The sequence below is a fragment of the Canariomyces notabilis genome, assembly GCF_033297395.1.
Source record: "Canariomyces notabilis strain CBS 508.74 unplaced genomic scaffold N656scaffold_21, whole genome shotgun sequence".
Classification (NCBI taxonomy): domain Eukaryota; kingdom Fungi; phylum Ascomycota; class Sordariomycetes; order Sordariales; family Chaetomiaceae; genus Canariomyces; species Canariomyces notabilis.
The window spans coordinates 192,949-206,972 of NW_027041843.1; the positions used below are offsets into that span (position 1 = coordinate 192,949).

At 56.2% G+C, this 14,024-nt stretch overlaps 5 protein-coding genes across 5 annotated transcripts; 2 read left to right on the forward strand and 3 right to left on the reverse strand.

The window, feature by feature from the left end:
- Window positions 1–175: 175 nt before the first annotated feature.
- On the reverse strand, window positions 176–960 carry N656DRAFT_800340 (uncharacterized protein; the record flags this gene model as incomplete). Its single annotated transcript, XM_064818001.1, has 3 exons — window positions 176–325; window positions 414–719; window positions 793–960. 3 exons carry the CDS (start codon window positions 958–960, stop codon window positions 176–178), a joined length of 624 nt encoding a protein of 207 aa, XP_064667652.1.
- Window positions 961–1,264: 304 nt separating this feature from the next.
- N656DRAFT_758092 (uncharacterized protein) lies at window positions 1,265–3,530 on the forward strand (the record flags this gene model as incomplete). Its single annotated transcript, XM_064813170.1, has 2 exons — window positions 1,265–3,143; window positions 3,330–3,530. Exons 1-2 carry the CDS (start codon window positions 1,521–1,523, stop codon window positions 3,528–3,530), a joined length of 1,824 nt encoding a protein of 607 aa, XP_064667653.1. The 5' UTR covers window positions 1,265–1,520.
- A 956-nt stretch (window positions 3,531–4,486) lies between these two features.
- N656DRAFT_297114 (uncharacterized protein) lies at window positions 4,487–5,267 on the reverse strand. Its single transcript, XM_064809162.1, has 2 exons — window positions 5,149–5,267; window positions 4,487–5,084 (listed from the first exon to the last, which is right to left on the reverse strand). Exons 1-2 carry the CDS (start codon window positions 5,163–5,165, stop codon window positions 4,676–4,678), a joined length of 426 nt encoding a protein of 141 aa, XP_064667654.1. The 5' UTR covers window positions 5,166–5,267; the 3' UTR covers window positions 4,487–4,675.
- Window positions 5,268–9,666: 4,399 nt separating this feature from the next.
- N656DRAFT_297741 (uncharacterized protein) lies at window positions 9,667–10,449 on the reverse strand. Its single transcript, XM_064809164.1, has 2 exons — window positions 9,823–10,449; window positions 9,667–9,741 (listed from the first exon to the last, which is right to left on the reverse strand). The coding sequence occupies exon 1, from the start codon at window positions 10,364–10,366 to the stop codon at window positions 9,824–9,826; it is 543 nt and encodes a 180-aa protein (XP_064667655.1). The 5' UTR covers window positions 10,367–10,449; the 3' UTR covers window positions 9,667–9,741; window position 9,823.
- Window positions 10,450–11,336: 887 nt separating this feature from the next.
- Window positions 11,337–13,752, forward strand: N656DRAFT_770476 (uncharacterized protein; the record flags this gene model as incomplete). Its single annotated transcript, XM_064813778.1, has 2 exons — window positions 11,337–12,204; window positions 12,353–13,752. 2 exons carry the CDS (start codon window positions 11,337–11,339, stop codon window positions 13,750–13,752), a joined length of 2,268 nt encoding a protein of 755 aa, XP_064667656.1.
- Window positions 13,753–14,024: the final 272 nt, after the last annotated feature.

The window sequence follows — 14,024 nt, forward strand, 5'->3', positions numbered from 1 at the left end:
ATAATCGCGTTGGAAACAAACTCCCTTTTCCCAAACCCTTGGAGCTCCGCTCAGCTTGAGCCCAGAGAGCATCGTGCTTCCCTTCATATTGTCTACGTGTAGCAGCGGACCATCCAGAAAAACTCCACATCAAGCAGCATAAAATGAGTATCATTTTGAGCCCCTCGTAACTGCTCTATGTAAGCTTCTGCTTAATGAAGAACGACCGCAGATGCGACAGCTGCCAGGCGCACGTCACACCCAGGACAGTGAGCTGGATCAAAATCCACCGGACGACACGGGCATTGGTGCTCTCGGACTGGTCCCGGAATTCAGCCTCTCGCTCCTGCGGTAGGGAGTAAACAATCGGCGTTAGCATCTTTTTCATCTTCCTTTGTGTCAATCTCCTGGTCGCAGGGGCTTGTCAAACTTACCCGCTGGAAAACCTGTTCTCTCCTGATGTCGTTCAACCTTGCGTTCAGATCGCGCACGCGTGACGCCAGATCTTGCATCTTGTCCTTGTCGGACCCCTCGATGACGCTGGTCTCGCCAATGGCTACGTCGAGGTTCAGGCGGATGCCGCCGTTGGGGGAAGACAGCGAGAGCCAGTTGGACCGGCCGCTGTTGGACGACGGAGTAAAGCAGATCTTGTGGTCGCCTGCCTCGGCGGCCGTAAAGGTAAACTTGCCCGAGGCACCGCCGCGTTGTGAGACGACGCGGTGGTCGTTGTCGAAGATTTCCTGTAGGGTAGGAGGGTCAGGGAGATTCCTGTCTAAGGCGGCGTATTGGCCTGAAAGGGGAACGAGAACCTACATCAACGGAGATGTAGATGCTGATGCCATCGTGCTTTGCCCACGCTTGCCGGTGGTCGTCCCATTCCTCGGCCGTGTAGTGGCCCACCACCAGAGTGTCCTTGGGAAGCTCCTCATAGAAACACTTGGGCGAAGTGACATCGATGTAGAAGTAGAGGGCCCGGGCCATGGCGGCCAGCGATAGCAAAGGGAGAAGGCTCCTCATCTTGTCGACCGGTATCGCCTCGTTCCGCGGGGGACACAGCGGAGTTCGTCGGTCTGGGTTAAGGTGCGCAAGCGCAGGACAGGGACAGTGAGGACGCTTCAATAATTCGGGATGCTGCGCAGTGCGAACACAGGCGCGACCCAGAAAGGTGCCACGTTCTGGAAAACTGGGCCCAACACAGCGGCAGGTCACGTGTGGCCCCGGTGCAATTCAGCCATTCAGCGGCCTAGAGGACTTTTTTAGGTGGTCTTGCACCTGCAAACCCGCCAAAAAGGTCGTTGATACAGAGGCGAACGGAATCCGACGCGAATTCCACGTCGCCCAAACGAGTCCTATACCTCTTCGTCATTCGTGAAGTGGAGTATAAGTTTCTCTCAGATGTGTATTATATCGCGAGACTCGGTTTCAATCTAGGCTGGTCGCTGCCGATTGATTTTGATTGATTTTGCGCTGCGACCGCTGCATCTCCACTTTGCGCCGCTCTCAGACCGTGACGCGACCGGGCGAGACAACCCCCACACACCATGACTTCCAACGATCTCCGCGACGTTTTAAACCTCCCTTCTGAACATTCTCCAGCGCCTCGGCCATCCAAAAAGCAAAAGACCAGCACCCCGCGACCCAATCTCAAGGGACTTGCCCGTGAGGTTCAAAGTCTTGGCGGCGATAACCCAATCGCAATTGTCCCGGAGGTTTCCTTTTTCAAGAAGCGCCGGTTTGCGAGTCGAAAGCCTGCTGCTCGGTGGGAGCTAAAGGCATTTACGAACTCGGCGCGCGGGGATAATGGCGCCCTCGTGTTACGGCACTGGAAGCGGAAGACGGAGGACGGCCCGCCCGGCGGTCCCACGCCGGACGCCGAGCCCGGCGCCGGTGGGGACCGGCCGGGCGAGCAGACGAAGGATGACCAGCCAGAGGATTCGGCCTTCGCCAAGTTTAACGTGCAGGTTACGGTGCCACAATACAATCAAGACCAGTACGAAGCCAATCTCCAGAGTAAGGACTGGACAAAAGAGGAGACAGATTACTTGCTAGAGATGGCGAAGGAATACGATCTGCGGTGGCCCATCATCTGGGACCGGTACGAGTTCACACCGAAACCGCCCCAGGAAGACGAGGCCAATGGCACTAGTACGGCCGTCGTGCCCGTCTCTAAGCCGCGGACGATGGAGGACCTCAAGGCCCGCTACTACGAAGTTGCGGCCAAGATGATGGCAGTGCAGAAGCCTGCGCAGTACATGACCCGGCCAGAGTTTGAGCTCTACGAGATGATGCAAAACTTCAACCCCGAGCAGGAACGGAAACGGAAGGAGTTTGCCCTCAACACCATGTCGCGTTCCAAGGACGAAGCGCGCGAGGAGGAATCCCTCTTGCTCGAGATCAAACGCATACTTTCACGCACCGAGCGCTTCAACGAGGAGCGCCGTGAGCTGTACAACCGCCTCGACTACCCAGCCACCGACTCCGACATCAACTCCTTTAAGAGCTCAGCCGGCCTGCAGGCCCTGCTCCAAAACCTCATGAGCACGGACAAGTCCAAAAAACGAAAAAGCATCATGGGCACCGGCGAGGGCGTCAGCCCGGTACCGGGCAGCGCGGTCTCGGAGAACGGCCCGGGCGGCAACCGGCGCGAGAGCATCGCGGCGCTGGCCTCGTCCCGAGATGGCGGCGAGTCTGCCCGGGGGGGCCGCGCGCCGTCCACGCCCGCCGAAGCAACACCTACCTCCGCAGGGGGGGCATCGGCGGCCGCGGCCGCAGCAGCCAACAAGAAGAAGGGCGGCAGTGCCCCGCAGCAGCCCGAACGCCGCAAGCTCTCGGCGCAGGAGGAGCAAGTGTACGGCGTGTCGCACCACGACCGGCTCGGCAGCGGGCCCACGTTCCGCTACGAAAAGATCAACAAGCTCTACAGCCACAAGTCGGGCCAGCAGCAGATGCGCATCACAAACGCCCTCGCCGAGCTCGACGTGCCCCCCCGGCTGGTCATGCCCACCGCCGCCGTCACGGCCCAGTTCGAGGTGCTCTGGGGCGCCGTCACGGCTCTCGTCGATCTCCGCAAGGTCAGCGACAAGCTGGACGCCGAGATCAAGATTGAGGAGGCCAAGAAGGCCGAGAGGGATCGCGCCAGGGGCGTAGGGGCTGGCGTTGGTACGGTCAACGGGGAAAAAGGGGCCGGGGCCGAGGCAGGTGGGGAAACCAACAACAGCAGTAACAACAATACTGACTCATCTGGACCGTCTGAGCTGGAGAGGAGGGATAGTAAGCAGGGCATGGACGGTACGGGCAGTGAGGGACTGGCGAATGGCGGTGGTGGGAGCGCTGCTACTGCTGCCAACGAGGGCCAGGCAGGGACGGGAGGAGCAAGCGCCGGGGATGCCGCTCCTGCAGATACTAATAATAAAGCCATCAAGGAGGAGGAGTCTGGCCCCGCGGGCGGCAGCACGGCCAGGCCTGCGAGTAGCGGCGGCGGGCCGCATAAGCGGAGTGCCAGCGTGCTCAGCGCGGCGAGCGATAAGAGTGCCAAGCGGCAAAAGAAGTAGAAGACAGCTTTGCCGCAGGATCGAGAGAGGGAAGATGTCTCTGCATCTCTCCGTTGACTATGCATTTGCTGCCCGTTCGTAGCGCTATGTGTTACATATAAGAGTACAGCAAGAGGCATCGTGTCCTCGAGGCCCAGGGTTGACGGGAGAAAACCGGACCTCTCTGTAATGAAAACCGTTGAAATGAAGCTCGATCGCCTCGATTAGGATTTGAATTGAGCTACAATGTTGACTTCCAGCCCAAGGTTCCGGGTCACTTTCGAATAGTTATTTCTGAAAGTTTGAGGTCATCAGGGGCTGTTAATTCCTTCAGACACCCATCTTACCGCCTCAACAGCCTAGTCCGCCGATCAGCGGCGAGAGTAAGATTCCCCGCCGAGGCGGGCTTGAGATCGTAGTTCTCTCCTTGACCCTCGACATCGGCCCAAGCTCGCAACCCCTTTTATTGCGGACGGAGAGAGACCCGAACCAAGCAGTTTCTTCGTGGAAGAGAGATGAATGGATACGACGATGCAACCAGGCAGGCCAACACCTATCATCCTGGCGGTATGTTCACAAGGATCCTCTGTTACGCCTCAATGATTCCAACGTTCAAAGACATCCAACGAACTAAAGGTGGATTACGAGTCAAGCTAGCACAAAAGTATGCCGTCCAATCGGCTGTATTGCGAAGGTGCATGTTTCGCAGGGATAAGGCGTATTTATGCTTACTGCGCCAACTCTCACCCAATCCAATGAGTTGTTGGAGCCGCCGAGGGGTTACTTGAGGGATGAGGAACTGGCTTGTACAATTTGCGAGCGGGAAGAATGCGCGGTAAGGTCACGTTGTTGTGGGCTCTGTGAGAAAGCCGCCATCGCATAGGCCGCGTTTCGGATCCGGGAAAAAAAAAGCAGGAGGGCTGGTTGGCAGTGTGGGGAGTATCGCTAGATTGGCTGCTTCATTCGCTGTGATGTTTGTTTGTATTAGGGTGTGAGGTTGGTGCCCAAACCTTGGGCTCGGAGAGTATATACTGTAGTTAAAGCAAGGTTCGATGGTGTGTTCCCGGTGAACTGGGAGATATAAGAAGCGGTTTTATATAGAAACCAATGAGAACTCGGGATCTTGAGTCTTCTAGAGTGGAGGTGGCCGGTCCGCCCGGTGTTGCTCATGTTCGAACCTCACTCGAGAAACTCGGACGTTGAAAGTGGGCCCAAGCCAATATGCACGTACAACACCATGATGGGATGTACCGGTACTTGGAGCCCTTTGTCCCAGTACAAGTTGACAAAAGCTGCAGCGGGAGATCTCGCGTGCCCGTGACGGGGCCTGGCTTGGTGCAGACGCCCATCGTAGCCGCTACGGCCCCCAGGAGGGGATTAAGACGGGGGTCTAATGGGAATGTAGTGTAGACCGCCTTGCGTCTGACGCAATGCCAGGAGGACCCTGGAGCTGGCAAGTTCCTGTAGCCGGTGGCCGTTGTTTGTCCTTTGTCCTCCAGGCACGCGATCACCAGACGTTGCCGCCAAGATGCGTTCCATCTGGTTCTGATAGCCTCAAGCCGCAGCCGCCCAGATCTGCAGGCTGTCAGCCCGTTCCTGAAAGACGCCGCGGAAAGGGGAAACCATGGGTGTGGCTGGCCTTGGCGATGGTTGCATGAGGTTCCTGCATCTCGAACAACATCACGGTAGCTGTGGGTTGGTTGGCCGTTTGCTGTTTATCAGCGTTTGGGGAGCCGTGTCCCGAGCCCGATTCAAATTTCGTCGACCTCTGTCATCCAATGCCGTGACGGCGGGCGAGCTTGTTTTGAGAGAATCGAGACCAATGAGATGGTCATGACGAGATCTGGATTCTATTTTGGTGATGTTTTTGGTGGAGGTGTGTACCGGTAAGCGCCATGCGGCGTCAACCGATGCAAGCAGAGCCGCCTCGATCCGCGTGCCAAGGACGGTCGCGCCATCGCGCATCTGCGGCCGACAGACAGGCCATATGTGCTCCCGAGTAATTGGTTCCTCAGCGCCAGATCTTGCGGGAAGAAATCTGACCGGGGCACCGCGTTTCGCCCGATGATCAATCGTCCATTCAGCACCGGGGACCAACCGCTGATCAAGTCGAATGTCACCGCTGCAAGGGTCAGCGGTCAATTCTCTGCAGACAGTGACTGCCTACCATGTCGATGCCTCAAATCCCTCGATGGCCTCCTTGATACGCAACAGCATCGCGTCTACCCGGCCCCAACTCGCTGGAGCGAAATGAAGGAGCTTGGAAGCATCCCAAGGAGGCTTTTCAGATACTTCGTATTTGTTTCTTTAAAGGGGTGATTGAAATCATTGTGGATAACGGCAAGGAAATACTTCGTACAGCGCTGCGGCTTGCCCTCAGCGAGTGACAAACTTCTCAGCTTGCGATCGATCGACGCCCTCACGGTGTTGAGCCTATACACTGCGCTGAAGCTAGGAAGATTGATGAATCAGTGAGTGTGCCCTTTCGGCCTCAATTGCATTGTGACTTCGAGACTTGGATTCGGAGTTTTTGAGTCGTGGGTTCCGTGGAAATCCAGAACAGGCAAGAGCACCCAAGTAGTGTCGGGAAGGATACGGAGGTATTAACTTAGCTGTCTCCCCTGAAATGTTGAATTTCCTGGCATTACGGGCAGTAACTTCCTGTGAGATGCCTGTGTAATCGTACATTACACAACCAATACATGTACTTTTCGCCTGTACTGTATCTATATATGTGTAATTAATGTACTGTACGTACATACAGTACACCGCCTATGCAGTGACCATTCCTCTGCTCAACATTGATCCCAAAGTTGGGCAAGTGCCCGTTTGACCATTGACAATCAAAGCCATTGCGGCCTGTGCCTCAAAGCGTCGATACTGCGCAACAAACTCTTCGTACGGCATGATCTGTCTCGGGCACGCGTTTCCGGACCTGTGACGATGGCAGCCAAGCGCAGCCGCTAACCGTGATAACGAAAATGCTCGTCACGGGGTTGCCCACTCTGCGAGTGCAAAGTCTGCCGGGCACCAATGGCGGCTGCGTTTCTAAGAATGGGACATACTTTGGACGGCCTACAATTCGTCTACCTCTGCTTTTGCCGTTTCCGCGTCCTATCGGATCTGACTTCCAATAGGCTCGAATTCTCCTCTCCCCAGCCAATGAGATTTCTGTTTCTGCCGACAGGAAACGCGCGCCCGAGTGGGATGCCGATTGATGGCGCCGCCTAAGCCAGCAAACTTCACACCGGTCGCTAGCTAGCGGCTTCGGTAGCACACTGTTCTTCGCGTCCAAGAGGGTAGACGGCCTTCGTCGCCTTCCATTTGCAGGTACAATAGCTATTCTGTCGCAAAAGTGCGGTCATGTATAACTAACACGCTGTCCTGGAATACAGTTCAAGTTTTGATGGCTCTCCGTTCTGGTAGTCAAAGTTGGGCCGTGGTGCAGTGGTGCTAAATTTGATCACCTTCCCGAAGCCTGACCCCTGTTCCCCCGAACACCACCTCTCTCGGATCATTAATCATTAGCGGCGTTTGATGGTGAGGCAGAGGCCCGGAGCTCAGAGTGACTGGCCCTGAAGCAACCTAAGCGCAAGCTCGGTAATCGATTAAATCCGGATAGGTAATGGGAAGATTGGGTGCCTCGTTGTGCTCCTCATCAGCAACTCGCCCAATCCTTTTCAGTGTCACCGGCTGACGGGACCGGCGTTCGGAGCCGCCGAAAGGCCGTCAAGCGCAGGAAGCGACGCAGTCGCGGCCGGCGGCGGCTGGCCGCCCGGTCAGGTCCCTTCTGGCATTCTGTGCTGGGATCGGAAACGGAATTGGTCCGTGTTGGTCAGGATGGCAGGCTGTATGAACCGCAAACACTGGGATTGACTTGCGTAACCTTGAGCCATATGCGTGGACGGGCAACCGCTGTCACTCCAGCTGCTCCTCGCATCACTTTACCGCCTTCGTGGAGGGACAAGATGTTCAAGCCGGCCAGGCGTACAGACTGGGCCTAGCTGACGGCCATGATCGTCAACGGATTGCTGGGCAATACAACATGGTGCAGGTTCGCTAATTTTGTTTGCCCTTGATCCTGTAAGCACCATTCCATTTCTGCAGGGGAAACGATGCTTCACACACATGCACGAGGAATCAGAGGTCATCCACACGACGTTTCTCGGGCTGTGTATGTATGTGTATGCAGGTGCAGAACAGACAGGACAGCCATTATTCCCAAGTGGCAAATCAGAGGCAGCTTACACAGCATTTTGAACCTTTGAAGATGGGGGCTGTAAGACACACGCTGCCGGCCCAAGACATTTTGATTCCCCGCAACACAAGCCTCAGTTCAGTCCGCTCCGCGAACTCCAACAATTGACCACCTCCATGCGCTCTCCGCTGGACTACTGCACCGACAGCTACCGGATTGATGCCCATACAGCTCTTGAGATCCACGGATATCGGACACGACACGGTAGCTTGGGCAAAGCGATTGCCAGGACGGCGAGAGTTTCAACTGTGGTCCGCGAAGTCAATAAAACACACAACCCCCCTATCCAACCAAAGATTGGCCGTAGCGGAAGATAGGGTAGGCGCAGGGTGTTTTGTACAATGCTGCTACGCTCGCTACCTACTACGAAGTGGCTGGAGCCTTCCGAGCCTCTCGAGCCTCATGGGACTTGTAGGTATAATGGGGGACGATATGCCTGAAAAGGGAGAAAATCCGGCGGCTTTGGGCCCCTGTTGCATGACAGACCGTCGCTACCAGGTGTATCTAGCTGAGTGGCTACGACAGCACATAAAGAGCATCCAGTCGGGAAAGATGGACGCCATGCTCTGCTGGTCAAGTTGGACAATTCCCCGCCCCCTCCCCCGCACGCCATGTTGGGCGGTCGAAGGCAAGTGCGGCCAACAGCAATAAGTGTAAATATATCAGATACGGTACAGAAAATTCCCATGGGAAAGAGACGGGTTTCCTTGGTTTGGCCGGTCTGTGTGGTCGTCGGAGCCATTGTACCCGGACGTCACGTTGCCGGCTTCCTTCTCGCTGTTCTTTCACTCCGCTTGGAAGAAAATGCAGCACCCGGCTGGTAGATAGGTATCAAAGCAAGGGGATGATGCTACGTACCCCTTTTCTTTGGGCGAGGATAGGCTACCGAATATAGGGAACCGCCTGGGATATCCAATCCCAAGCGAGCCGCTCTCTCACACGCAGATGTTCTCTTTGCGCTTGCCTTGTGAGTCGCCAGATTGGCCCGTGTTATGTGGGAGGTGTGGGTTGCAAGCATCATGATCCATGTCCAAAGTGTGCCGGCGGAGCTGCCCTTGGCGTGCTCGTTACTGTGAGAATGGAAAGGCAGGGGGTGTGTGTGTGGTAACTGCAGCTCGCCTTTTGCAAGTGCCTGGCCCGGCTGCTCAACCTTGGACGGGTGGGATTACCCCTTCCCGCCCGTAACTCATTCCCTTCCCAAGAAGGCAATCCAGCCTGCAGTGATCCAGAGCCAGGTTCGTACCGATACATATCTTGGCGCCCGCGGTCCATCACCCGCGGGAGACTTAGGTACCTATCCATGAACCCTTCGTTTTTCGCCAGTCCCTGAGGCACGTACTGTCCAATACATAATTCACAACTCTCCTTGAAGCTGGGTAGTAAGATAGACGTCATGCTTGCAGCTCGAGAGTTCCCGAGGTGCTGACGGCGCGCTCGGCGGCAGGGTATCCAGCGTCGTGGCTGGAGCATCCTGCGCATTCCAGGTTTTCAAGTGTGATGCGGGCAGTGACTTCGGCTGCTCGATTGCTTACACCGTGATTCATGAAGGGTAAATGGCAAGTGTGCCAACCAAAGGTCCTTTGCAGATGAAGTATACTTACCGAGCTTGCCAAGACACCCACTCGTCCATAAGAAAGACGGTCTGTCTGTCTCTTTGGTGTTGTTCGTCGCTTTCGCGGTTGTACCCACCTTTAATGCTGGTCTTCGGTGCTGCTGGCCCACTTTCAGCGCTTGTATGAACTTTACTGTACTTACTGTAATACAGCACTGTCTACTTTACTGTATGTACTGTACAGTACAGAACAAGTACGCGTACACATGTATAGTACCGGAGCTCAGGCACGACCCTGGTAGGGCCCCACATGGCGCTGGTTCCAAGATCTCGCCGCTATCTGATTCCAGCCCTTTGCGCCATCGGCGTCTGTGCGTTGCAACTCGTTTTCTCGCGCGGTACGGAGTACTGCGGAGTACCTACTTTGGTCACAGTACATCTTTAACACTTGTCGGTGGATGCCACACTCTTGGGGGAGCGGCTGCCGGATCTCATTATCTTACCTTACTTTGACATTCGCAACTTTTGGGTTTCTGTTCCCTTTTGCTTGTTCCCAAAATCATTATCCATACGCCGATTTTCGAGGCGACGTTTTAGGAAACAAGCAACAATCCTATAGCCATTTTGTTGGGAGCAACAAAACTGAGGTCGTAATCCGACGCACCGTCGCCCTCCTGTTACGACCCACGAGCCACCTTTCCCCAGTTCTCCTACCGCTGCGGCCCCAGACCCAGGCGAGCTCTTTGTCCGCTTTCCGCCGGGCGCAGCATAATCGCGCGTTAAAAGGGGCCAAGCGCCCAGCAGCACCGCACGTTCCCCGGACTCGAAAGGAAGCTTGGGGACTTTTTTTAGCTTTCGATTATTCGGCAACGAAGGCCACAGCATCGGCTGGCTAGTAGAGTGCATTGGGACTGCTCTTGCCGGCACTGTTGTACGCCCATCGTTTTGAATCTGCGCACGGAAGACGAGACGGCATATTATTTTTACCATATTTTCTCTTTTTTGCGCCTGTAATTCGTTGCGCGCATCCGTCTCGAAGCATCGCATTGGCACAGAGGCCAGCCAAGGACCCCAGGACAGGGACGGCAGCACTGACAGGCGCGAATGCTTGCCCAAGTTGCCGGTCCGATTTGCGCAAATCAGTGGTGCTAGCCCGGCAGCATCGATTTAGGTTCATGCCACTCTGACGTGTCACACAAGCCTTGCTAGAACATCAGCGTGCTCGCAGGCCCTGATCGCCTCCAATTCTCTGACAACGGACTCGAGCACCACCGGCTGGCGGTTGAATTAGCGGCGGAGGACTAAGATCGAGAGCGCGTGTGTGAGCGAGCGGGTGGGATTGAAAGACGGAAACAAAAGCGGCCATCCAGTTTATTTGCCAGCCTCTACGACGACCCTGCACTGTTTTCTGTTTTTGCTGCCCCATCCGGAGGCTTGTGTTTGCACACCGGCCTCCGGGTTTGCCTTGCGCATTTCTGGGCCCGACCGCTCAGCCTCGACGGTCTTTGCGGCCCCGATACAAAAGGTCCAAAGCTCGCCCAGACATACGCAAATCCCATTTTGACGGCCACATCACTCGCGCGGGCGCATCATCCAAAACGAAGGAGCCAGGACAGGGCCACCGGGACCCCACCTTCCCTCACTGGCGCATCACAGCCGACGTCCGGGGATATCCTGCAGCCTGATCACACCCTTTTTTTAAACGCTGCTCCCACCAGCCGATTTCACGAGCCCGCCGAAACACTGCCTGTCACCGTCTGTCTCGTTGGATGCTCGTTAAGTCGGCTTGTTGAGCTCGTTTCATTTATTATCAAGCCTGAAGCATTATCTGGATTCAAAATCATCATCAGGAAGCGACTTGACTGGTGCCGGACTGGGCCGTTCAGCCGCTTTTCTGCCTCACTTGCGCCAGCGCCATTCATTACCATAGCCGCGCCTCATATTTCAGCTAGCGCTTCCGCAGCTAAGGCAAGCGTGCCTGCCAGGGTGCTGTCTCCAGCGAGGCACGCACGGGGTGATGACCACAACGTTCACGGCCCTAAATGGGGCCTCAGCAAAACCCACGGAAGGAACCAACGGGACGACAGATTTGGATCCGCCAAACGGCCAGTCATCTGCCCCGGAAACCAGGAGCTCCGACTTGTCCAACAATATCCAGAGGGATTCAGAGACCCGGAGAAGCACTAACCACGACAGGCTGCCCTTCCCTGGAGCCGCTACTCACCTTGATGTGGAGATCTCGCACAAGCGAAAGCGGTCAATCACAGACTCGCCAAGGAGAGAGGGTGTCCCATCGCCCCCAGAGAGACGGGGGAGAGATGAGAGGTTAGACAGGCTGGAGAGACTGGAGAGGCTGGAGAGGCTGGAGAGGTCAGAGGAATTGGAGAGGACAGAAAGGACAGATAGGAGCGATTTGGCGGAACGGACAGAGCAGCACGGGCCAGCCAGGCGTCAATCGGAATCACGCGATGGGTACAGCACACCACAGAAGGATGCTCATCGAGAGCAGCGCGAAGAAGGGAGAGACAGCAGCGAGCAATGGCATTCGCAGCAGGGCAGGGAGGAGCGCAATTCGAGCTATGAGGGGCCATACTCGGCTGGTCCGGTATCCGCCCAGTCAGACGATCAGGGGGGCGATCTGCTCCGGAGGGCAGGGAGCCAGGGCGACAGCGTGGACTACGGGGACCATGGGGACAACGGGGAACAAAGCCCAGATGCGGACGACCACACCATGTATTCTGTCCAGTATTCGCATGAACTTCGCCGGGACGGTGTTATCCAGTCTGACCCCAAGAAGCGCAAGCGGAATTTCAGCAACCGGACCAAAACGGGTTGCCTGACCTGCAGAAGACGGAAGAAGAAATGTGACGAGCAAAAACCCGAGTGTGAGTTAGGCAGCTGCATCTCATATTCTTTCGTTGCTTCATTTTGTTTTGATATTTTCTCTTGTTATCATTAAATTCCACGCGCTTGTTTACCTGGCCTCGCTTTGCGGTCGCGTCGGCCGGTCATGGGGGCTGACAAAATATGCAGGTAACAATTGTATGAAGGGAGGCTTTGTCTGCCTCGGCTACCCCCAACAAAAGGGTGGGTGGTCTAAGCCCGAGAGCAAGCCCACGCAGGTCAATATTGAGTCGAAGGATCCAAATTATGTCCCGCCTGGAGCATATGGAATGCCTCAGCAACCGCCCTACAACAGCAGCCAGCCATTATTGGGCCAGCAGCCAAAGCGCGATCCCTTGCCATATAACCGCGGCCAGCCCGGGCTGCGAATTACGCCGCCCCAAGGTCGTCCCTTAAAGGCAGACGACGATAGGCCGACAGCGTCGACACTCCCAAGTGCCTCGATTGTCAGCAGTTCCGACAACAAGCTCTCAGCACTGTCAGTATACACGACGGCAACATCGGCGAACGTGTTCCCCACCCCTGTTAGCGCCGCCACCATGTCTGCCTTCTCGGATCGGACACCGAAGGAGTACCAGCGGGTACCACCCCTTCACGATCTCACGCGGACGGAGCCAGATCAGCAACAACCACCACCGCCACCGCCTCCCCAAAGCACAACGATGGCCCAGCCCCCGTACCCCCTCCCGCGTGCCGGCAGGACCGCTACTCCCCCAACGGCGTCGAGTTTGACGCCGCAGGCACCGTCGGTCAGCGGCGTGCAGGCGACAGCGCAGCTCGCGCTCTCACACACGCACTCTTTCGCGGCCGACCGGCCACGTCACGAGAAGGAGGAGATGATCCAGGGCCGCCTGTACTACCCCTTCGACAAGGAACTGGTGCTGGAGCGGGAACGGTGCAACGCTGCCTGCTGGCGCTTCAACAACTCCACCAACCCGAACCTGGGCGTTTCCCCCGCCGAGCGGGCCCGCCTCTTCCGCGACATTCTCCACCCCCGCGAGGGCGTGCACCTCTCCCCGACCATGATGTCGCCCGTGACCCATACGGGGCGCGTCGGCGAGGATGTGACGGTCGAGGCGCCCTTCACTTGCGACTACGGCTACAACATACACATTGGCAACAATGTATCCATCGGCCGCAATTGTCTGATCAATGACGTCTGCGAGGTGCGCATCGGGAAAAACGTCATCATCAGCCCCAACGTGTGTATCTACACAGGCACGTGCTCGACGGATCCGCGGCGGCGTGACGGGAATCGAGGGACTCAGTACGGCAAGCCGGTCACTATTGAGGATGATGTCTGGATTGCTGCCAATGTCATCATCCTCCCTGGCGTCAGGATCGGGAGAGGATCGACTGTTGCGGCCGGGAGCATTGTTACGAGGGTGAGCCTTATCTTCTACACTGGTAGATCGTTTCGGCCGTTGTGTGCTGTGTCTAACCGCTCCGTTTTCCAGGATGTGGCCACGTTCAGTCTCTACATGGGTGTCAAGGCCGGGCATCGGAGGGGAATTGCTTTTGTGCCTTAATCTCTAGGTGCTTGGTAATAAGGGTTACTCTACTCGGGACTCTCAATATCTTTATCTCTCTATATTTTACTTATTCTTTCCTTCTTCCCTCCCCTCGTCATGGTAATATCTGGGACTGCTGCTGCTGTTTTGGACTCTCAGAGTTACATTCAGGTTTTGTTATCCTGGTCCCCCGACTCCCCCGTACTTATGATACCCCCATGCCTTTTCGGTCCTGTTTGTTTGTTTGGATGTATGTATGTATGCATGGACGTGTATGTATGCAAAGCGAT

Bases quoted from the DNA above. Each gene is read 5' to 3' on its own strand.
- N656DRAFT_297741 (XM_064809164.1), bottom strand. From the start codon at position 10,366: ATGCGATGCTTCGAGACGGATGCGCGCAACGAATTACAGGCGCAAAAA.